Below are 23,178 nucleotides of genomic sequence, written 5' to 3' on the forward strand. Positions count from 1 at the left end.
CCAGCCATCACTAAGTGCACACACACTCCAAGCATGGGACAGTTAATGAGGCCAGAGGATACTGCTGAAATCCTAGGAAATGAGAAGTCACAACTGACACAGCTCTTCCAGCCAGAAAAGCTTAATTCAGAGCTAGGGCGTCTCATCTCGTCATCTCAGCTGAGATGCCACTGGTTACCTGGCAACATCCTTGACACCTTCATCTCCAAACCCATGATATGCATGTACCGCACATCGCTTTTGTCCAAAACAAAAGAACAAAATTCAGAGAGTGATTTGTAAAGAGTTACCTCTTGCCCTGTTTTTCTTTAGAATCATGAAATAACACTGATAACATGACAAGCTCACGATAGGAAGGTGACCAAGGCTAGCAGCCACTGCACACTGTGAGCACCTGATGATGACTGTTAGTGCACAGATGATGTGGGAGGTGAGGCAAAGCTCAGCGACCGACTAATGCCTGCTGTGCTCTGAATGACTCTGAAGAACAGCAGCAATATCAAGTTGCAGAGGGGTGCTCATCTCTGGGATTCCAAACATTCCCCTTCAATCTTCTAGAAGTTTGTATACCCTCGTAAACAGAACTTCCACATTCTTTACTTGCTAAATAGTGTTTCTTTTTTGTTTTCTCCAGGTCACAGTATAATCTGTACTCCATCTAATAAGCTGAACTCTAGGATCACAAACTAAGGAGCAGCAGCGAACATGCTTGAGGGTTTACTATGTGTTCTGAGTACATTTACACATACTACCACATTTAATCCCCCCAGCAACTTTAGCAACAATACTCATTTTTTTTTAAGATCGATTTTTATTTTTCTTTTATTATATAAATTACCAATAAAATCCTGACCTGGGAATCAAAAATTTAATATAACCTCAGTTTAACACCATTAAATAAGCTAACTCACAGAGTAATACTGGAATGTTACCCAAATAATAAAGTAGGCAAATGGCCAATTATTACATTCCCTATTTCAAAAAAGAGGCATTAAGCATTCATGTCATAAGTTTATTGACAAACATATCTAGTATGCCATATGAGTTAGAGTTTGATCCATTTCCAGAGGCTGCATCTCTTAAAATGCTCTTCATATCTGTTAAATGGATGAACTGAAACATCCTTATGTTTTAAGCAGTTGGGGTCTTACTAGAAGGAAGGGTGTAGCAAATACAGATCCAAAGTACAAACACATCTTAGCTAGTAACGTCCACTTGTTTTCCACTGAAAATGGCAGATTCTTCCCAGGGACCTCCTCATAGTGGCTCCTACAGACCACAGAGGTTGTGAACCTCCGGACACTCTGGCCCAACATAGCGCTGCTGGAAGCTCTGCGAAAGGCGCAGACCGAGGACGGATGAAATGGCGGCACCTCACCAAGACCTTGTTTTCACGACCTTGTTCTGCCGTGCTCAAGGACCAAAAGGAAAGATGGGAAAATAACAATACTCATTTTTACGAATGAGAAGATAGAGGACTGGGAGTTTAAGTGGCAGAGTTGTGAGTTCAACCCAGGCAGCCTGGCTCCAGAATTTGCACTTTCATAGTTGCAATGGAGTCCTTAGTGTGGCCCAGGGCACAAGGTCTCTTCAGCACGGCAGCTGGGCTTCCTACACGACACTACAGTTCACTGGGGGAAGAAAGGACCACAATATAGGAAAATATTTCCTGGACTCTTCCCAGGAAGAAGATGGCTTGCTGTACTTAAGGAGACTTTCTACTCAAGAGAAGGAAGAAAAAACTGTAATGAGAAAAGCAGTGAGAAAAACACAATTACGATGTAGCAGAACTAGAACTGGACTTGGGACACCAAAAATTGAATGACTGAAGATTGACATAACTGTAGTGGTTGTGAATACGGCCCCAAGGAACCATGCCTCCTGGAATTCATGCCTTGGCGTAGCGCCTCTCCCCTCTACCATGCAGCAGTGAATCTGGGATGGCCACGTGACTTGCCTTAAACCACAGAATGCAATGGAAATGACACTGTGCCAGTTCTGGGCCTAAGACTCAGGAAGGCTTAGCAGCTTCCACCTCCATGCTCTTTGTGGAAACCCAAGCCATCATGCAAGAAGTCTAGCTACCCTACTGGACAGAGCATGTGGAAAGGCCACATGGAGAAGGAGATGCTCTGAATGTACAAGGAGAGAAAGAGGGAGCGAGAGAGAGGCCCAGCTACCCCAGCTGAGCCCATCCTTCCAGTTGTCCCCCCATGGAGCTGCCAGGCATGGGAAGGTGCCCTCTTGGCCATTCCAGCCCAGCTGAGCTCACAAATGGCTGCAAATGTAGCCCCTTTACATACAACAGAGGAACTGCCCAAATGTGCCAGTCATCTCACAGAATCAGAGAGATAAACAGTTGTCATTTTAGACCACTAAGTTTTAGAGTGATTTGTTATGCAGCAACAGATAACTGAAAACTAACATATCAGTAAGCTTTCTTCTGAGATCTTGGTTACTGCCTAATGAAAAGGTGTTTTTATAAAAATTTCAACATCAATTCAAAGATCAGAAGACTCTCTCATAACTAGCTCTCATGTGACTTAGCCTGATGACTCTATTTCTATGAAATTCAACAAGAGGTACCTGCAATGGGACTCCTAGCGCAAGGCTTCTTGAACTTGAAAGTGCGTACGAATTGCCCAGTGATCATGCTAAGTGGTAGATTCTGAGTTAAAAGACTTGGGGGCTGGGCTCAGTGGCTCACGCCTGTAATCCTAGCACTTTGGGAGGCCGAGGCAGGTGGATTACCTGAGGTCAGGAGTTCAGGACCAGCCTGGCCAACATGGTGAAACCCTGTCTCTACTAAAAAATACAAAAATTAGCTGGGCGTGGTGGCAGGCACCTGTAATCCCAGCTACTTGGGAGGCTGAGACAGGAGAACTGCTTGAACCCGGGAGGCGGAGGTTGCAGTGAGCCGAGATTGTGTCACTGCACTCCAGCCTGGGAGACAAGAGCGAAACTCCATCTCGAAAAAAAAAAAAAAAGACCTGGGATGAGGTCTGAGACTCTGCAGGTCTAGGCAGCTCCCAGGTGATGCGCTGCTGCTGCTCCACAGAACTTACAAAGACCTTTACAAATAGCAAAGTCTTACAGCAAAGGGCTGGCTGGGCTCATAAAGGACACTTCTTCCTCAAGGAGTCAGATTAGATCCAGAGTGGCCAACAGCTCACCTTCAGGCAGTAGTAGCCCACCACGCAGACTAGAGAGATGATGGTGTGGATGACGGCCAGGGCCCGCAGCGTTGGTGCCATATACCCAGTGCTCTCCTGAAGGACAAAGAACACCATCGCTTCTTCCTCTTCCTCATCATTAAATGAATTCCATAGGTTTGCAACATCCTCTGTCTCTTCTTCTAAAGGTTCTTCAGTGACCTGGCCCAAAACACACACTTACTTATTAAACATCAAAAGAACCTCAGCCATTGGGCACTCCTCAAATATTTTAGATTGTTAGCATATGCTGTACAAATAGTAGTGACTCAACATTACTTGCTGAATGAATGAGGTTTTTAGGTAACTTATGACTAGGAATCACCCAGTATCTCTAATAATTGCAAACAAACTTTTAAAAAGGAGACAAAAACCTATCTCTTGAAAAGAAAGCAAAAAAAATTAAAATTAGGAAACTTTTACTACATATGCTTATAATCCTTATGCCACAGAAGGAAATACTGTGATCATGCTGTGGCCTGAGAGGAGGCTGAGACACACACACACACGAGCATGAAGCATGTGTGTGCCCGCTCCCCCACCCACCACTGCCACCCAGCCAGAGACTCAGTATTTTCCATTCTTTCTGAGATGCCATTTACATTCATGGCTTCAGCTGCTATTCTTACACATATGACTCTCAAATCTACATCTTTGAGGCTTTGTCCTGTAGCTCCAACTGCTTGCTGGCTGTCTCCCCTTGGCTGTCTGTCTGAAGTCACCACAACCTCAACGTGTTGAAAACCAAGCTTTGCCTCTCTTGGCTATAGACTTCCATTTTTCTTTTATGGGCAACAGAAGGTCATTAGTTTGAGGAGTGGAAAGTTGAGGTGGATAAAACAATGTTTCATACAAATTAGATTGGTGGTTTTAAGTAGAAAGGGAGAGAGGCAAGAGACAGAAAAGCCAGTTCAAGACTATGTTGAGAATTCAGGACCCTTCATTAATTCATTGCACTAACAATTATTACATGCCTACAGCATGCAAGACCCACTTGCCAATGTTCAAAACCTTCATTTAACTTGAGCAGTCCCCTCTCTTTCCAAATCCTGTGAATTTTTCCTTTATAACGCTTCTAACAAATAGGCTAGCTATAATGCCTCTTGGTTACCTTATTCCTTGAAGAAAGAATGAATTGTGTTTATTGTTCATTTTGAAATACCTTGTGGTTCCTAATAAAGGGTCTAGCTCATGGTAGATGCTCAGCAAGTATCTGAAGACTAAATTTAAGTAACAACTAAAATAAGCATGAACGATTGAAATAGTCCCCTAACTGGCTCCCTTGTCAGTAGTCTCTCCACTGCTAGAAACTGGATTCCTTTTAGAAGCCAATGTCTTAGAAATTTGCTACCTATTAGAATGTTTGCTACAATTAAGAACACAAGTTCTGTCATGATTCTTTTTCTACACATAGTATACTTAGTACACAGCATATTTAGCAAATAACCCCTGAATGAAGTATCACCTTATAAAAAAGCAGGATGAAGTTGATAGCGAAGGCTACAAACAGAGCGAGGAACCTCAGGTTGTAGAAATTCCTGGCCAGGTAATGCTGCAAAGAAAAGGACAGGCAGAAGTAGAAGAGCTTTGGAAGGAAAAGAGAGCTTCCTACTTTTACACAGAAGGTCAATTCTGGTTAGAAGTTCACACATGACTCGTCCTTCTCTTGGATGACCCGTCTTCTAGGGCAACCCTGGCATTCTTTTTTTTTTTTTGAGACGGAGTCTCCCTCTGTCCCCCAGGCTGGAGTGCAGTGGCGCAATCTCGGCTCACTGCAACCTCTGCCTCCCGGGTTCACGCCATTCTCCCGCCTCAGCCTCCCGAGTAGCTGGGACTACAGGCGCCCACCAACACACCCAGCTAATTTTTTTGTATTTTTACTAGAGACGGGGTTTCACCGTGTTAGCCAGGATGGTCTCGATCTCCTGACCTCGTGATCCGCCCATCTTGGCCTCTCAAAGTGCTGGGATTACAAGCATGAGCCACTGTACCCGGCCAACCTTGGCATTCTTAACACAGCCGTGGCATGACAGTGTCATGTCATGAACATGGAACCAAAATGTTGATTTAAAAAAAAGTTGCTTAGAATTGCTATAAGGAATCCTGCTGTGGCTTATTGCTCAGGGAGCCAAAGGCCTAAACACGCCACCAGCAGAGGACTCGAGCCTTGCCTTGAAGTGCTGTGTGTATGCGTATTCACAGCAAACAGTCTGTTAAGAAATTATAAGTAATCTAGGCTCGCAGAAGACCCTGGCCACTCCCAACCTGGATGTAGCCATTCTGTGGCCTCAGGCGGCAATGTGTCCTCATTGCTTTCCGAGTTACAGTTCCAGGAGCCTCGTCTTCTCCCTTGTTGGAAGCAACATTCCCATTCTTGCTGCCATGTTCCCCAGAAAAATCGGCATCCACAGACTGGAGTAGAAGCTGCCTGGGTAAAGTTCGCAATCTCTCTGGGGGAGCCCTCACCAATGGCGCTAGGGAAGGTGTGGTCCTGGCCTTCAGCCACTATACCTCAGAGGGCAGTGTATCCGAGAAAGAATATTACAAGCTGTTCTAAGGTTTGATTGCCCATAGAACAGTCAGGTTTGAAGGACTAGTGTGGGAAGCTAACATAACAGGAACATTCCTTCTGATTCCCACATGATCAAACCACTCCTGAACTTCTGGACCAGGATCAGCTAAGTCCCCACATAATAGACATAAAGGACTAGGTAGAAAGAGGTGTTCCTGCTCTCCTGGTAAGGAAACAGGTGAGAGAGGACACCCTGCTGATAGCAGAGCTGTTGGAGGACTGTGGTTCTTTCCAGGCTCTCCCCCGTTTCTTTTCCTCCAACAGAAAAGGAACAGGTAGAGACATGGGAAGAAGAAAGTGTAGGAATGAGAAAGGGAAGGAAGTGTCACTGACCAAACAGTGAAACAAATCAGCGGCCCCTCTCTGCCATCTGCCTGGGCCAATGCCTGTACCATGGACAGGGCCAAGGCCGGAGCACTTACCAGTAACTTGGTCTGATAGATGTCCAGCCCTTTAAAGAAATTGGCTGTGAAAGCTTCCGGCTTCTCAACCTTCTGACCACACCGCCGCTTCTTCTTTTTTGTCGCTTCTGTCCACAGGTACTCGGCTTGCTCCTCTTCTTTGTCTTTGTCTTCCTTCTCTCCATCTTCCATGCTGCAGAAACGGGAAACTCACTCAGCAGGACAGAAGGGAGGGCGGTCTGGCCCAAAACGGGAGACGAGATTAAAGAGAAGTCTGGGTTGAGAGGGGCAGGAGGTAGAATCATTCCTTCAGGGTGGAAACTTCAGGTCTTTATCAACCCACAGTGGCTGGACATGAAATTTATATTTAATGAGTGGCAACCACTTGGATGAACCATGATCTTGGTGTACATCAGCTATATACAAGTTTGTACTCTTCTTCTGAAATTAGACTTAACAATTTTTTTTTTTCCCCTTCTGAAGTTACCCTTTATTTTCTAAGCAATAGTACCTACTCTTCTAAGCTTCTGGCAAGATTTAATAAGATACTGTATAAAAGACCTGAGCACAGGCCTGACAAATAATAGGTATTTCATAGATATTAGATATCATTGCGGTCAATATATGAAGTTGTAAAGTCATCTGGCCAGAGAGTGAAACTCTGATCTGCTAGTGGGATTATAAACTTAGCAAGATGAATATAATGTATTTATTATATAGCTAGGGTAAAAGGAAATATACCCAGGGCTTGCAGAATAATTGCTTGCATTGATAGAAATCAAGTTTTCTTTCTTTTTTTTTTTTTTTTTTTTTTTGAGACGGAGTCTTGCTCTGTCGCCCAGGCTGGAGTGCAGTGGCTGGATCTCAGCTCACTGCAACCTCCGCCTCCCGGGTTCACGCCATTCTCCTGCCTCAGCCTCCCGAGTAGCTGGGACCACAGGCGCCGGCCACCTCGCCCGGCTAATTTTTTGTATTTTTAGTAGAGACGGGGTTTCACCCAGTTAGCCAGGATGGTCTCGATCTCCTGACCTCGTGATCCGCCCGTCTCGGCCTCCCAAAGTGCTGGGATTACAGGCTTGAGCCACCGCGCCCGGCCTGAAATCAAGTTTTCTATTCACTATAGCAACAGAATATCAGATGCTATCAATAACTATCTTTATTTTCTTTTTTCCTGTTTTTTTTTGTTTGTTTTTGAGACAGGGTCTTGTTGTGTTGCCCAGCTTGGAGTGCAGTAATGTGATCTTGGTTCACTGCAGCCTCGACCTCTTGGGCTCAAGCAATCCTCCCACCTCAGCCTCCCAAGTAGCTGTGACTACAGGTGCACACCACCATGCCCAGCAATTTTTGTATTTTTTGTAGAGATGGGGTCTCATTATTATGCCTAAGCTAGTCTCGAAGTCCTGGGTTCAAGTGATCCTCCAGCCTCAGCCTCTCAAAGTGCTGGGATTACAGGTGTAAGCCACTCTGCCTGGCCTAAGAACTATCTACCATAGCAGTTAGAGTAGTTGATGCTACCAAGAACTTACTCTGCCTTCTCGGATTCTACTTTTCCTTCTGCTTCATTTGCTGCTTTCATCTCTGCTGCCTAGACAAAAACAACAATCAGTCAAGCTTTCCTCAAAGAAGCGAGGTCATGATGATGAGACATTTTCTTGGCCATTTAATTCTTGGTCACAAATTTCAATGGCTTTTCCTTTTCATGTTTCTCCTTCTCTCAGGATCACCGAACATAAGTGTCCTGCTATATATATCAAGTGACTCTGAAGAGATGCCAAGACAAATATTTGAAACTTGAAAACTCAACCTCCCTTCTCTTACGTACTCAATTCAAAGAGGAAACTTGTGTTAGGACATAGTGAGAGCCTCATGACAGTGGTTCTACTGATCCATGGGGTCACAAAGAGATGGGACACAGATCAAACCAAGTTTGATCAGCCTGCCTCCATCTGACAGGCTTCTCCTTGCCTTGTCTTTACTCCTCTTGCCAGCATCCCAGTCCCTCTGGCTGAGGACCACTGCAGTTGGAGTAAAATTCAAGCTCCTCAACACAGCCTGTAAGTCTTGCATGATCCTGGTGTTTCTCTTCATCCCCTTCTTGTACCATGTGACTCGTGTCCCACACCCAAACACGCAGACTTCCTGGAACATTCCTGATCCTTCCAGGCGTACTTCCAGAGGATACTTAACCATATCCTCTGCCTGGAGTATGCCTGCCCCAGCTTTTCATGTGCCTGCTGCCTGTCAGGACTTGACTCAGATGACACCTTTTCCGACGCCTCCTCTACCTGTTTCTGATGGGCCTATATTAGCTGTGTAACTCATTGCATGTTCACGTGTTCTAACACGCAGCACAAATAATAATTATCTTATTTGTTGTCTTCTCCCACTAGAAGTTAAGATTCATGAAAGCAAAATTGTTGTTTCTGCTTTAAACCTATGTATTCTCCTATCCTAGAACACAGGCTGGCACATAGCAGTCCTGGAATGGGACCCTGTTATGTATCAAACTGTGTTCTAGGTTTATGGGGCTACATCAGGGAGCAAAACAGAATAATATTGTAGGAATACTGATTCTGATGTTTTCTTCCCTGAATCTTCAAACCAGCATTCTCTCCTACAGAGAACTATAGTACCTGACATTTCTCCTTCCTAGCATTCTTTATATTTGTCTTGACTTGTCCAATGCCTTTATTCACCACTAAACTGTAGGGACAGTGTGTTTCTTATTGACCACCATATTCCCAGGGCCGAAAACAGTGACAAATGCACATTAACTTTTCAACAAATAAGAATGGAATGAATGAGTGAATGAATGTTTTTGGGCTTGGATCTTTTCACACTTCTCTACTCTCTCTGATGCTAGAATGACACTGTGAATTGGATACTACAATAGAGGCGAACACCCAGAACCTTCCATGGTCAAGGGGCTCTGAATTCCTGCTATCTTGTTCACTTAATCTTGTTGACTGACATGACGAACTAACCGAATAGTGAGTGTATCACAAGGATAAAAATGTCCCAAGCATGATCAAACTCATTGAGAGGCCAAATCATAAGAGATCATTTGACCTTTTATGACACTGAGAAAGCACGGTCTCAAAAGCAAGGTCTCCTTTTATGTTACTCTTCATTTTCTATGCTTTCAGTTCACTGAATACATCTGCACAGCAGGAGAACTAACCTTCTAATAAAAGTCTGAGGCAAAGTGTTACAGGCCATCACGTTTGAATTCTACAATGTAAACTAGAAGACCAACCAATGATTAGACACTGAGATAACCATCTAAGACCAACCAATGATTAGACACTGAGGTAACCATCTAAGTCTTGATTTCTGCAGACATGTCAGAGGTGGAATTATAAGATCAGCATAATCACACCACAACCACTGTCTAATAGAGTGTTGGCCCTGGGGAAATGGTGTCAGGACTGATTACCAGATATGGTGACAAGTCTTATGCTGGGGATAAAGGAAGATGAAAGAAACAGATGACACTTACCTGAGCTTTCCTCTTCTTCTGTACAGTACTCTCTAACGTAGGGGGTTCATCCTTGCCAATAATTTCTGAGAGGTCACCCAAACCCACTTCAGGCCCATGCTTTAAGCTGCCCTCTTTCTTTGGGTGGAGTCCAAAGAGGTCTGACATGATATCTGTATCTCCCTTCTCCCCCTTTATGAAGTGTACTAGTTCAGCGCTGATACCTGGCTCCATCACCTCTGCCCTCTCAGCCTCCATGGTGTCATCATGGATACCAAATTGGGTTGGGTCAGGCATGTCACCCAGGATCTTGGTCACTCTGATGTTCTTTGCCCCTTCTACCAGGCCCCCTCCAAACACTGTGCTCCAGAGGATCTGAAAGATTCCTCCCAGGATGGTGAAGAGCATCTGGAATAGCCCCAGGAACAGCATCCAGAAAAAGGAGCAGAGCACCTTCACCAGCTCCTTCGCAGTCATCTTTTTCACATTCCTGTACTGCTTCCTGAGGTTCTTCAGGGTTGCTCTCTTCAGAAAGTCGGCGACATTCCTCTTCACAGAGGCACAGGCCATTGCAAATGCAGAGGCTGGCTCGAAAGACCCGTCTTCCTCCTCTTCACCCGCAATTTCTAACGCGTAAGAAGAATCTTCCTCTTCTTCCTCCTCTTCTGGCCTGTCTGCTGAATCGGATTCAGAGATCTGAGATGCTAACTGCATTTCAAAGATGGTGTCCTCACAGAAGTTCACAAACAGCTCCATCTTTTCCTGCTCCCCACCTTCGTTGACAACATCAAAAATGAACTGTCGCTTAGATTCCTTCACCTGGGGCTTCTCCCACTGAGTGCGACTGGACTCACTGATTTCAAAATAAACACGCTCAATTTTCTTGGCCCCACCCATGATCTCGATGCGTCCTAGGTAGGGTTCGAAGTAATTTAGCACACTTTCTGCTGGGTCCAACAGACACTTCAGGCGGGAATCGTTTGGCATGTGTTCAGAAAGATTTGTCAATAACACAGCCACATTAAACCCTATGTCCTTGGCCGGCTCATGGAACCGGTCTACAAAATCAATGTAATTAAACATGTCATTCTCATCAGCTTCTGCACACGAAAGGAGAAAGTCAATCTCTGACTGCGTGTACTGCTTTTGCCCTTCCATGGCCTTCTGGAATTCTCTTTTGGAGATAATTCCTTTACCATCTGGGTCGTATTCTTTGAAGGTGTCTGAGCTGGTTAAGTCTTTAAGTTTCAAGAACATGTCAAAGAATTTCAAGATCATTTCTACATTGGCAGATGATTCTACCAGTGTGTCAACCATCTGCTTGCCAATGGTGCCATTTACCACATTCCCTGTGAGGCAGGTTCAAAAAGACATACAAATATATAAATAAACCCAAGCCATCATGTAAATTGTCAGGTAGCTAGTTTTAGAAGACTTTTGTGCCAAATTAGTCAGCTCTTCTCTGACCGTGATGATGTAGGAGGGAGCAGCAAGCCATAAAGACTACACCACTAGGAGCCAAGGGGGAAAGAGACAAAGGGAAGAAGGAGGTGGCCACACCACTGCCTTTAACATGGCTGGGGGCCTGGGAAGTGGTTTCATTATCAGATTATCGGGGACACATAGGGATACATGGTGTCCCTCTGATCCCCTTAGACCTAGGAGGGTGCCCAACTAGATGGCTGGCATACACACTGGCAGCCAGATGTGTTGAAAAGCAATGGGGAGAGGGAGAGGATAGGGAAGAGCAAAGCTTGGAGGTTTTCCCCAGTTCATTCTGGCTTTCCTACTGATAGAAAATCAATTGATTTCAGGCTTCGTCCATCAGGCCAGGTGCCCCTCATTTTATTTTTTGTTTCTGAAAATTTGGCTTTCTGACCAATGTCATATGGCATCAGTGACCTGCCAGAAGGATAATCTGCAGGATCAGTAAGGTTAGTGCTCAGACCAATGACAGTTGTGTGAAGGCCTAGTTATACCAAACAGCCCAACCTTCCAGGAGGGACAGAAGCATCACCACCATGTCCTGAAGGAGATCCAAGAGTTCCTTCAGCAGCTCGATCTGACTGGAATCCTAGAACAGAAACAGGAGATACCCCTGAGCTATCTGATCCCTCGGTAAAGTACAGGGCAGTGAGCAAGAAGAGCCTGCTCTGGAAAGGTTAGGTGCAGGCTGCATCAGTGTCGGGAAAGAGCTTCCTTCTCATTCTCAATGAGGATGCCTTATCGTCCACTGTTTGCAGCACCGGGAGACTCACTGTAGCAGGACTCATCCAACAAAGCTCCTTTACATTTTTCCTTTTATTAGTACAGTGTGGCAGACATACCAAGTGTTGTCCAAAACTTCTGAACAACCCAATGCACCAAAGAGCCTTCAGGTATCTCTGGTAGCTTATGCTGTCATTTTCTACGCTGGAGAACTAGCAGTGAGCTTTATGGGCACACTGCACATCTGGTAAAGGTGTGAAGGTTATAATCACCAAGTGGGTTCTCCTTTCTTTCCGGATTAATTTAGAGTCTCCTAATTCTAGGTGGTGGTGATCTGGGTGCCACTTGTCCCTTTAATGGAATAAAATGGAGGCTATTCCTCTGGATGGTTTTGATACTAGTCTGTTTGGTTTTAATTTCAGCAATGCAGGAAGAGCATTGCTAAGCTAACTCCACACTTTTATACCCTACGTCACAGTAGAAAACAATTCTTGGAAGATCTGAGGTGGGCAATCTGGAGATTCAAATAAAAATGTATTCTGAGTCACATACCTTTTACAGACCCCCACTCAAAAAAAAAAAAAAAAAAAAAAAAAAAAAAAAAAAAAAAAAAAAAAAAAAAAAAAAAAAAAAAAAAAAAAAAAGGAAAAAAATAAAAACCCCAAAACCAAACACCCAAGCATAACTCTTTGCCTAGCCCTTCAGCTTTCAAAGGAATCTTCATCACCTATGGTGTGTACCACAGCTATGTACAAAATATCACAGAAGTGTAGGATATCAGAGCTGGGAAGAAACCTCAGAGATCACTTATTCTAACTTTGAATATTTTAGAGATGATGAAACCAAAACCAGAAAGGGAAAGTGGCTTTCCAAAAGTCACTGGTGAGGAGGTGGCAGGGCCAGGGCTCTCGTCTCGAGACTCTGCACCACACTGCCCAGCTGACGTAGGAATGGACATCTTACTGTCAAATTGGCAGCCCTCCCAGGAACTCTCTCCTCCCATAAGGCCAGAGTCAAAAGGGGAAAAATGAAAGGTTAAATAGCACATTCCAGAAGAGAGGAGGCAGATGTGACAGCCTTGAAAATTTCAGATACACATGATTTAAGTTAAAGCTGCAAATGTTACTCTCATCAGCTTCAAATACCTCCTGAAGGCCTCCCTCAGGTGTTACCATGGAGAGAGGCAATACACTGCGACATATGCTACATTTATTTGTTCATAATAAATGCTCTGAGCGGTTCTGATTCATCTTGCCAGAGAGATGGGGAGTGAGAAGGAGCGGCAGAGACAGGGAGGGAGGGAGGAAGGAAGCAGGGGTGAGAGAGAAGAGGGATGTGGATTACAGAGACATGCAACATGGGACAGATGGATGGATGGGGCTGGTAGAGAGTCCTTATAAGTTGACGAAACAGTGACAAGGAAGCAGAAAGGATTAGCACCATAGAAAGCAAATGTCGAGGCAATAATAAAAAGGGTAGGTTGGTGAGACACAAAGAAGGAAGCTGCGTTCATGCCAAAGCCTGTCTGGGACTCCCCACCGGAGGCATCGGTTTCTGTCTCCCATTTTGGCCTTCAGTTTAAAAAACTGAGACCTAATATGCATGACTTGTCCAGCCTTTGATCAAGCAGCCACATCACAATGGGAACACCAAGGAGTGAGGACCGACTTAGCATTTCACAACAATGACACATGCAGGGAATGGGCCACAGTACCTGAGACAGTTTCATCTGCATATTAGCAAAGACATGGAGGAAGCCAACCACGGCGTCCCACAGCCTGCTGTGAGCCAGGCTCTGCTGATTACCAACGCAAGGGCCCTGTGGAGAAGAGGACATTCTTATGTCACTTCAACATCACAAGCTGCGCCGAAACCTGCCTAGCAAGGGCATCTGATACCTACTTATATGAGCGGACAGACTTTCCAAAAGTCAAGTATTTCACAGCTCGGTATTTTCCCAAGATACTACTTTTTTCTTTTCCTGATTATAGGATACCATATCTAGGAAAAACCACTAGGGATTTCACAGTCCAGCGATTTTCAGAGACTTTCTTTTAGCCTCAGAATGAGTTCTTAAAATGAAAGCTTACACTGGAGAACAATATTTAAAACAGGGAAATGCTGTGGTTGACACAGGGCTGAAGGGCACGCTCCCCACCCTCACCTTGGCCTCAGAGGCCTTTGGAGGGACTCAAGGGTGCTGTGAAGCAGTGTGAAAACCAGGCCCTCATGTGCCTATTGTTTCCAGGCAAAGTTACACATGCTGATAACCACACGGCTATCTAATTAAGTAACAACAACAAAAAAAATCTGTGTAATAATCTAAGCATTCAACCACTTCTAGGATTTTCTTATTAGCCTAAACTTCAGATATAATAGCATCTCTAACAAACTTTTCTGAAAGTCAAATGTAGAGGAATAACTTAGTTTGCATTTTCCATGTTAATAATCTCACTGTGTGTGTGTGTGTGTGTGTGTGTGTGTGTGTGTGTGTTTAAGACAGTCTCTCTCTGTCACCCAGGCTGGAGTGCAGTGGCATGATCTCGGCTCACTGCAACCTCTGCCCACTGGGTTCAAATGATTCTTGTGACTCAGCCTCCCAAGTAGCTGAGATTACAGGCATGTGCCACCATGCCTGGCTGATTGTTTTGTATTTTTAGTAGAGACAGGGTTTTGTCATGTTGGCCAGGTTGGTCTCAAACTCCTGGTCTCAAGTGATTCACCTGCCTTAGCCTCCCAAAGTGCTGGGATTACAGGCATGAGCCACAGTGCGTGGTCAATAATCTCACTATTTTTGAAGATCATTACTGAGCCAACATTTCTTATCTTTTCTTTACAGTCTATTTTTTTCTACCCTTTAACCAATCTCCGAATTAGTAAGAAAGTTCTAAAAGGAACACATATATTACCCTAATTTCTAGAAACGTCTTGGCAGGATTCCCAAGGTTGAAAAGGTGAGCAGGAGAAATACTGCCTGCATTCTCAAACCACGTAAGTTTGTTAAAAATCACTGTTTATGTACATTCAGTGTCTGATCCCTAGAAACCTTGAGATTCTTTTTGGAACAAAGCTGGTTGCTGAAAGAAACACAGCCACCAAAATTGAGCTTCTCCTTTATTTTTGGGTTTGCGCTCCATGGGAACTTCTGAAGATGAGGATGGATTTTGCAGAGATCAAATCAGATGCTTATCAAATATATTCAATGATCTCCTTAGGTACACTGCATTTTGTGAAACTTCAGTAACTTGTTTTTAGGTTTATCTCTTTATGTCCTTATAATGCTTGAGTGACAAGGATACATCTCCCCTCAAAATCCTCCCTTTCAAGTTGACAATCTTAGTTTTGTGTTTCTTTTAATGAGCAAATATGATCTGATGGTGCCAGCTGGCTCATCACATGGATCTTTATTTGATGAGAATTGAATATTTTTCATAGAACAAGTTTTGGCTCAGTCACATCACCAGTAAAAAAAAGAGTCACTAAAAACTCTTGGACTCTTGGAATAAAAATGTTCTTTGGGAAAGAAATGAAGGTGTATGGGAAAAGGTAAAAAACATTCTCCATGTCTTTCCTTACCTATGTCTTCTGTTTCAGCAAGATGGATATAATTGCTGACATTATTTCTTATAAAACCACGCATAATCCTATCTCTAACTTTTCCAAATCACTGACACAGAATGTACTTCCTTCTCTGCATCCATCCATAGCCTATGTGGTACTCTGGAGACTTGGAGCCCTTTGGCTTTTTTTTTTTTTTTTTTTTTTTTTTTGAGACAGAGTTTCACTCTCGTGGTCCAGGCTGGAGTGCAACGGCGCCATCTCAGCTCACTGCAACCTCTGCCTCCTGGGTTCAAGTGATTGTCCTGCCTTAGCCTCTTGAGTAGCTGGGATTATAGGCACCCGCCACCATGCCCAGCTAATTTGTATTTTTAGTAGAGATGGGGTTTCACCGTGTTGGCCAGGCTGGTCTCGAACTCCTGACCTCAGGTGATCCATCCACCTTGACCTCCCAAAGTGCTGGGATTACAAACCCCAGTGAGCCACCACACCTGGGCCCCTAGGCTCTTAAGGGGCTTGCTTTCCTCCGAACTCATACATACGTGGGGTTTTTTTTTTTTTGACGGAGTCTTGCTCTGTCACCCATGCTGGAGTGCAGTGGCACCATCTTGGCTCACTGCAAACTCCGCCTCCGGGGTTCAAGCAATTCTCCCTGCCTCAGCTTCCCAAGTAGCTGGGATTACAGGCACCACCACCACATCCAGCTAATTTTTGTATTTTTTAGTAGAGATGGGGTTTCACCATGTTGGCCAGGCTGGTCTTGAACTCCTGACCTCAGGGGATCTGCCCACCTCGGCCTCCCAAAGAGCTGGGATTACTTGCGTGAGCCACCGCGCCTGGCCACATATGTGGTTCTTAAGCACAGTATGTATGATTATTTTAAATCATGTATGATTTATTTAATTAATTTATTTATTGAGACTGAGTCTCGCTCTGTCACCCAGGTTGGAGTGCAGCCGTGTGATCTCAGCTCACAGCAACCTCTGCCTTCCGGCTTCAAGTGATTCTCCTGCCTCAGGCTCCCGAATAGCGGGGACTACACGCGCACACCACCATGCCTGGCTAATTTTTTGTATTTTAGTAGAGATGCAGTTGCACCACGTTGCCCAGGCTGGTCTCAAACTCCTGAGCTCAGACAATCCACACGCCTCAGCCTCCCAAAGTGCTAGGATTACAGGCGTGAGCCACCGCGCCCGGCCGTATGATCATCTTATATTGAATAATTTTCCTTGTGCATATGTATTTTCTCAATTACATTGTAAGCTCTTTATGGGTAGAGGCAATATACTGTGCTTCTTTTCATGAACCACAGCACAGAGTACAAGCCGAGCGTTTTGTTGAATGAATGAATAAAAGCCCTATTCATGAGTCTCCTGATCATGGTAATCTGAAGATGAAGTATTACTTTTGCTTTAAAAAAATCTTGTATCACAGAGGGTAATGATATGCCTACTAATTTTATAGCAATTTATGCCTGAATATATCCTCTGTTCCTTTTCCAAAATAGCTAGACCACCATAGACAACGAATAGAAAATGCTACCAACAGAGAAAGACTGCTGCAAGATCTAGACATTTAACATGAAATTCATGTTAAATGAATTCACTTGCATATTTGACCGCCACTGCATGTAGTTTGTGTGCTTCTGAAGTTACTTCTTCCAGAGTTAGTTTCTGACAAATCGGTAGGAGCTCATGGATCCTGTTTTTAATCTCATAGTATCAAGAAAACATCATTTATCCCTTAATTCCTTCATTCTATGAATCACTTCTCCACTCCACTCTCCATGCTTACTGGACAGATATATGCCAGACATTGTTCTAGATATAAAGAATTTTAAGTTGAGTAAGACATTTTCTTTCCATGAAAAATTTTTAGTTTAGGAGGGAAAGCAAAATGTAACTAGATAAATGCAAATAAAGTGTGAACACTATAAACAGGTCTAGTTGGGGGACCCCAAACTATAGCTTCTTGTGGAATGCAGGTACTATTGCTTGCTATTTATAGAAAGTAAACATTGTCAGCATTAGGGCGGGATAGATGGTGCACTGTGTACGATCAAGTATTCGGTAGGGAATACAGAATATATGCATATCAACAATGTTTTCTCTGCTTTCAACCACGCACTCTGTAGCACATACCTGGATGTATTCTGTAAGAGAATTGAAAATCTGCTTGGTGACTGCCAGAGCTTTGGAAAAATTGTGCTGTCCGGATTCATCAATGATGTCCTTCCCTGAATAATACCAGTAGAAATCACTGATTGATTCCTAAAAACAAATGAGTAGAGCTTAGTATTTCCCAGACTTCAGTCAGTGAAGCTAAACTCGGTGTTCGGGAAGGGCACATGAGAATCCTGCATCTCTATGACCTCTCTGCTCTGAGAGGAGCCAGAGACCTTGTAAAGAAGTGCAGAGATACTTGACCTCTAGAATCTTTCAAGCACAAATATCCCTCCAAAGCAAAGAACAGATAGGAGTGAGGACTGCCTTCAGCTGGAACTGGGAGACTATGAAATAGGATAATTTATTCAACATGAAATATGTGAAGATAATGGTAATTATCCAAATAATCATAATAACAGCAACAACGTAACAGCTAACATTGTAAGTGCCATTGTTCTGAGTACATTACATATACGGGCATACATCAGAGATTCAGAGATAATCCGAGTTTGATTACAGATAAGCTACAGTAAAGTGAATATTACAATAAAGTGAGTTGTACAAAATGTTGATTTCTCAGTGCACATGAAAGTTCTGTTTACAATATGCTGTAGTCTGTTAAGTGTGCAACAGCATTATGTCTTTCAAACACAATGTACAAGCCATCATTAAAAAATACTTATGGCTAAAAAGTGCTAACGATCATCTGAGCTCTCAGCAAGTTGTAAGTTCCACCATCTTTTTGCTGGTGAACGACCTTGCCTTGATGTTGATGGCCACTGACTACTGAACAGGGTGGTGGCTGCTGAAGGTTGAGGTGGCTGTGGCAATTTCTTAAAATAAGACAATGCTAACTGCATCAATTGACTTCCTTTCATGAAAGATTTCTCTGTAGCATGTACTGTTTGATAGCATTTTACCCACAGAACTTCTTTCAAAATTGGAGCCATCAGGCCGGGCGCAGTGGCTCAAGCCTGTAATCCCTGCACTTTCGGAGGCCAAGATGGGCGGATCACGAGGTCAGGAGATCGAGACCAGCCTGGCTAACACTGTGAAACCCCGTCTCTACTAAAAAATACAAAAAACTAGCCGGGTGAGGTGCCTGTAGTCCCAGCTACTCGGGAGGCTGAGGCAGGAGAATGGCGTAAACCCGGGAGGCGGAGCTTGCAGTGAGCTGAGATCCGGCCACTGCACTCCAGCCTGGGCGACAGAGAGAGACTCCGTCTCAAAAAAAAAAAAAAAAAAACAAACAAAAACTGGAGCCAATCTTCTCAAACCCTGCCACTCCTTTATGAACTAAGTTTATGTAATATTTTAAATCCCTTTTGGCATTTCAACAAAGTTTAGAGTGTTTTCACCAGCAAGATTCCATCTCAAGAAACCACTTTCTTTGCTCATCCATGAGAGGCAACTCTTCATTTGTCAAAGTTTGATCATGAGATTGCAGCAATTCAGGTTTATGTTCTTCAGGCTCCACTACTAATCCTAGTTCTCTTGCTATTTCCAACACATCTGCAGTTATTTCCTCCACTGAAGTCTTGAACCCCTCCAAATCATCCACAAGGGTTGCAATCAACTTCCTCAACTCCTGTTAATGTTGATATTTTGACCTTCTCCCACGAATCACAATTTTTTTCTTTTTCTTTTTTTTGAGATGCAGTCTCGCTCTGTCGCCCAGGCTGGAGTGCAGTGGTACGATCCTGGCTCACTGCAAGCTCTACCTCCCGGGTTCACACCATTCTCCTGCCTCAGCCTCCTGAGTAGCTGGGACTACAGGCACCTGCCACCATGCCTGACTAATTTTTTTTTTTTTTTTTTTTGTATTTTTAGTAGAGACGGGGTTTCACCATGTTATTCAGGATGGTCTTGATCTCCTGACCTTGTGATCCGCCCGCCTCGGCCTCTCTAAGTGCTAGGATTACAGACGTGAGCTACTGCACCCGGCCCACAGTGTTTTTTAATGACACCTGCAATGTTGAATCTTTTCCAGGTTTTCAACTTACCTTGCCCAGATCCATCAGAGGAATCACTATCTATAGCAGCTGTAGCCTTACAAAATGCATTTCGTAAAAAATAAGACTTGCAAGTCAAAATTACTCCTTGATCCATGGGCTGCAGAATAAATGTTGTATTAGCAGGCATGAAAACAGGATTCATTTCCTTGTATATCTCCATCAGAGCTCTTGGAACCAGGCGCACGGTCAATGAACGGTAATATTTTGAAAGGAATCTTTTTTTTCCTGAGCAGTGCGTATCAAGAGTGGGCTTAAAATAGTAAACCATGCTATAAACGATGACAATCCAAGCTTTGTTTTTCCATACATAGAGCATGGGCAGAGTAGATTTACCATAACTCTTAAGGGCCCTAGGATTTTTGGAATGGTAAACGAGCAGTGGCTTCAACTTAAAGCTACCAGCTGGACTGCCCCTGATAAGAAAGTCAGCCTGTCCTTTGAAGCTCTGAGGCGAGGTATTGGCTTGTCCTCTCTAACTATGAAAGTCCTAGATGGTATCCCTCTTCCAGGAGAAGGCTGTTTCATGTATGCAGGAAATCTGTTGTTTAGTGTGACCACCTTCATCAATTATCCTAGCTAGATTTTCTGGATAACTTCCTGCAGCTTCTACTTCTGCACTTGCTGCTTTACCTTACACTTTTGTTATGGAGATGACTTCTTTCCCTAAACCTCATGAACCAAACTCTGCTAGCTTTAAACTGTTCTTAGGCGGCTTCCTCACCTCTCTCAGCCTTCACAGAATTGAAGAGAGTTAGAGCCCCGCTCTAGATTAGATTTTGGCCTACGAGAATGTTGTGGCTGGTTTGACCTTCTATCCAGACCACTCGCACTGTCCCCATTTCAGTAATAAGGGTGTTTTGCTATCTTATCATTCATGTGTTCACTGAAGCAGCCCTCACTTTTAATGTCCTTTAATAACTTTTTCTTTGCATAGGTTGGCTGCTTAGTGCAGGGGGCCTAGCTTTTGGCCTGTCTTAGCTTTCAACATGCCTTCCTTCCTAAGCTTAATCATTTCTAGCTTTTGATTTAAAGTGAGAGACATGTGACTCATCCTTTCACTTGAACACTTACAGGCCATTGTAGGGTCATTAACTGACCTAACTTCAACGCTGTTATGTCTCAGGGAATAGGCAGGCCCGAGGAGGAGGAGGAACAGTTGGTGGAGTGGTCAGAACACACGTAGCATTGATTAAGTGTGCTGTCTTACATGGGCATATTTCATGGCACCCCAAAACGATTACGATAGTAACATCGAAGATCACTGATCACCTTACAAGTGTAATAGTGAAAAGTCTGAAATATTGTGAGAATCATCAAAATGTGACAGAGACACCAAGTCAGTACATGCTGTTGGTAAAACGGCACAGATAGACTTGCTTGATGCAGGGTTACCACAAACTTTCGATTTGTAAAACACACAGCATCTGTGAAGCACAAGCAAATCAACTGCAATAAAATGAGGTATACTTGTATTCAACCTCTCAATCTTTACTACCACCCTATGGCATAGGTCCTACCCCTTTTACTGATGAAAAAACTGGAACACAGGCACGTTAAATAGATTGCTCTAGGTTACAAACCAGTAAGTGGCAGAACCGGGATGAGGAATCAGCAAAGAGGAAAAAAAAATCTCTTTTTGTTAATATGTTTGTATAGATTTTCTCAACATAATTTGGACTCCCTTGAAACAAACCATCTGACTTCTCAACACAAATTTGTAAACTCATCCTATTCCTATCATCTTGTGTAAGTCTTTTTTTCTAGTGAAATCTGTTCTCATTCACAGGTTATTTCAGAGCTTTTGGTTGTCTTATAGCTCTTGATTGTTTTGTAGCACCACAGATCGGTTTTCACTGGCAAAACTAAAGTAAACCAGCATTTTATAACAGATGATTTGGTGTTTAACCACGTCTCCCACTTCTGTCTTCAAATGTACTGTTTGGACGCTGGACTTCCCATGCATCTGTGGATATACATTACAACGCCTTCCTTATGGGGGTCTGACTGTATCCTGGGCTGTCCCTGACCCTGTCTAACCGTGTTTATCTTTTGGAAGCAAAGGTGAGAGGTCCCATTGTCCAAGGCCCTCCCACTCACCTGCAGGCGCAGGAGGTAGTCCACAGTGCTGATGATGACGTTCACGGTGGTGGTGTTACCCATCTGAGTCCGCAGGAAGTTCTGAAAGTCTGAGAGCACCAGTGCTGGGTCAGAGCTTGTCCCTGCCCGCCAGCTGAGCTCAGATAAGACATTCTATGTGAAAAGGCTTACAAGAATACCATGTTTAGATCATGGCAGATCCTGCAGGGCAGAGCTCTGCTCTGAGCACCCCCCAACCTGCCGACACCAGAAACTGGACTTAATGAGCCCCAACGGGCTAGATGGAAAGGGCTGGGTATTTAGATTTCTCATCCAAAGATTCTGGAAGCAGCTTAGCCTTGGTGGCACTAAGTATCACTAGCCATGATATTTACATAGTTTCTTATTGAGGAATGCATTAACTGATGTCCTCGAGTTAACAACTAGTTGCATCAAATGGGGGCCTACTGAATGGAATTTTAGTTTTGTCCCTGAGTGCTGTGTTTCCTTGGCAGATCAATCTGTTCCACTCACCACTGTTATGTCCCTCACAAAGTAACTGTAGGAATCTAAAGAGATCACGCGTGAACTCGTCATTCTGGAGTACTTTTTCACCTTGAAAACATAAAATGTTGATGAGCATCGGTTTGGCTTCTCAACAGAGAATACTTTCTAATGCAAGTGACTACACAGATGATGAAGGAGTTGTGTCAGAATGGTTTGGAAAAGCAACTCTGGATGAATGGTGAAGAGCCCGATTAAACTGAGCTGAGGCTGCAGAGCACAATGCCCAACAAATGCATTTGTAATGAAGACAACTGGGTAAGGACAGTAAATGGCTCACGGCCCATAACCCATGCTTTACAGATGGAAGACACTTCTTTAATTAAGCACCAAACTGCTGAGTTCAACTCAACATGCAACCACCAAGCCTAAAATGTTTCTGAGGCAATTAAAATGAGATCTCCTAGGATTCACACACATGGTAGGAACTCAGGCCAGAAACTGAAACTTACCACGTTCACGAACAATGACTGGTAATGAGAGAAAAATTGAAGAATACAAAGTAAGAAAACTGTAAACATCATGATAAACTGTCTTTAGTTAAAACTGGCTATGTGAACACATCTATCCTAGATGATAGCTTTATTAAAGCTACTGATGGAAACATTTTGCTGAAACAGAGCAAGTCCTTGCATATTAAGCAAAGACATGAGCTCTGACCAGAAATAGGTAATTACGATTTTAAATGGCTGGGTGCGGTGGCTCACGCCTGTAATTCCAGCAGTATGGGAGGCCAAGGCGAGACGGATCACTTGAGGTCAGGAGTTCAAGACCAGCCTGGCCGACATGATGAAATGCCACCTCTACTAAAAATACAAAACATTAGCTGGGTATGGTGGTGGACGCCTGTAATCCCAGCTCCTTGGGAGGATGAGGCAGGAGAATTGCTTGAACCCAGGAGACAGGTTGCAGTGAGTTGACATCGCGCC

At 43.8% G+C, this 23,178-nt stretch overlaps 2 protein-coding genes across 2 annotated transcripts in view; both read right to left on the bottom strand.

Annotated features, from left to right (window-relative positions):
* Positions 1–23,178, bottom strand: part of RYR3 (ryanodine receptor 3) — a 404,874-nt gene that overhangs the window by 17,358 nt on the left and 364,338 nt on the right. The window contains exons 83-93 of the mRNA XM_031935734.1: positions 22,702–22,719; positions 22,220–22,300; positions 21,707–21,795; positions 17,571–17,699; positions 13,586–13,690; positions 11,656–11,737; positions 9,685–11,012; positions 7,712–7,770; positions 6,207–6,378; positions 4,678–4,764; positions 3,174–3,374 (exon numbers count right to left, since the gene is read on the bottom strand). Of these exons, the coding sequence (XP_031791594.1) occupies positions 3,174–3,374; positions 4,678–4,764; positions 6,207–6,378; positions 7,712–7,770; positions 9,685–11,012; positions 11,656–11,737; positions 13,586–13,690; positions 17,571–17,699; positions 21,707–21,795; positions 22,220–22,300; positions 22,702–22,719 (2,351 nt within the window). The remainder of the gene's footprint in view (positions 1–3,173; positions 3,375–4,677; positions 4,765–6,206; positions 6,379–7,711; positions 7,771–9,684; positions 11,013–11,655; positions 11,738–13,585; positions 13,691–17,570; positions 17,700–21,706; positions 21,796–22,219; positions 22,301–22,701; positions 22,720–23,178) is intronic.
* On the bottom strand, positions 1,125–1,316 carry LOC111554579 (cytochrome c oxidase subunit 7C, mitochondrial-like). Its single transcript, XM_023230215.1, has one exon. It carries the CDS (start codon positions 1,314–1,316, stop codon positions 1,125–1,127), a length of 192 nt encoding a protein of 63 aa, XP_023085983.1.

This window comes from Piliocolobus tephrosceles, chromosome 6 (assembly GCF_002776525.5).
Source record: "Piliocolobus tephrosceles isolate RC106 chromosome 6, ASM277652v3, whole genome shotgun sequence".
NCBI lineage: Eukaryota > Metazoa > Chordata > Mammalia > Primates > Cercopithecidae > Piliocolobus > Piliocolobus tephrosceles.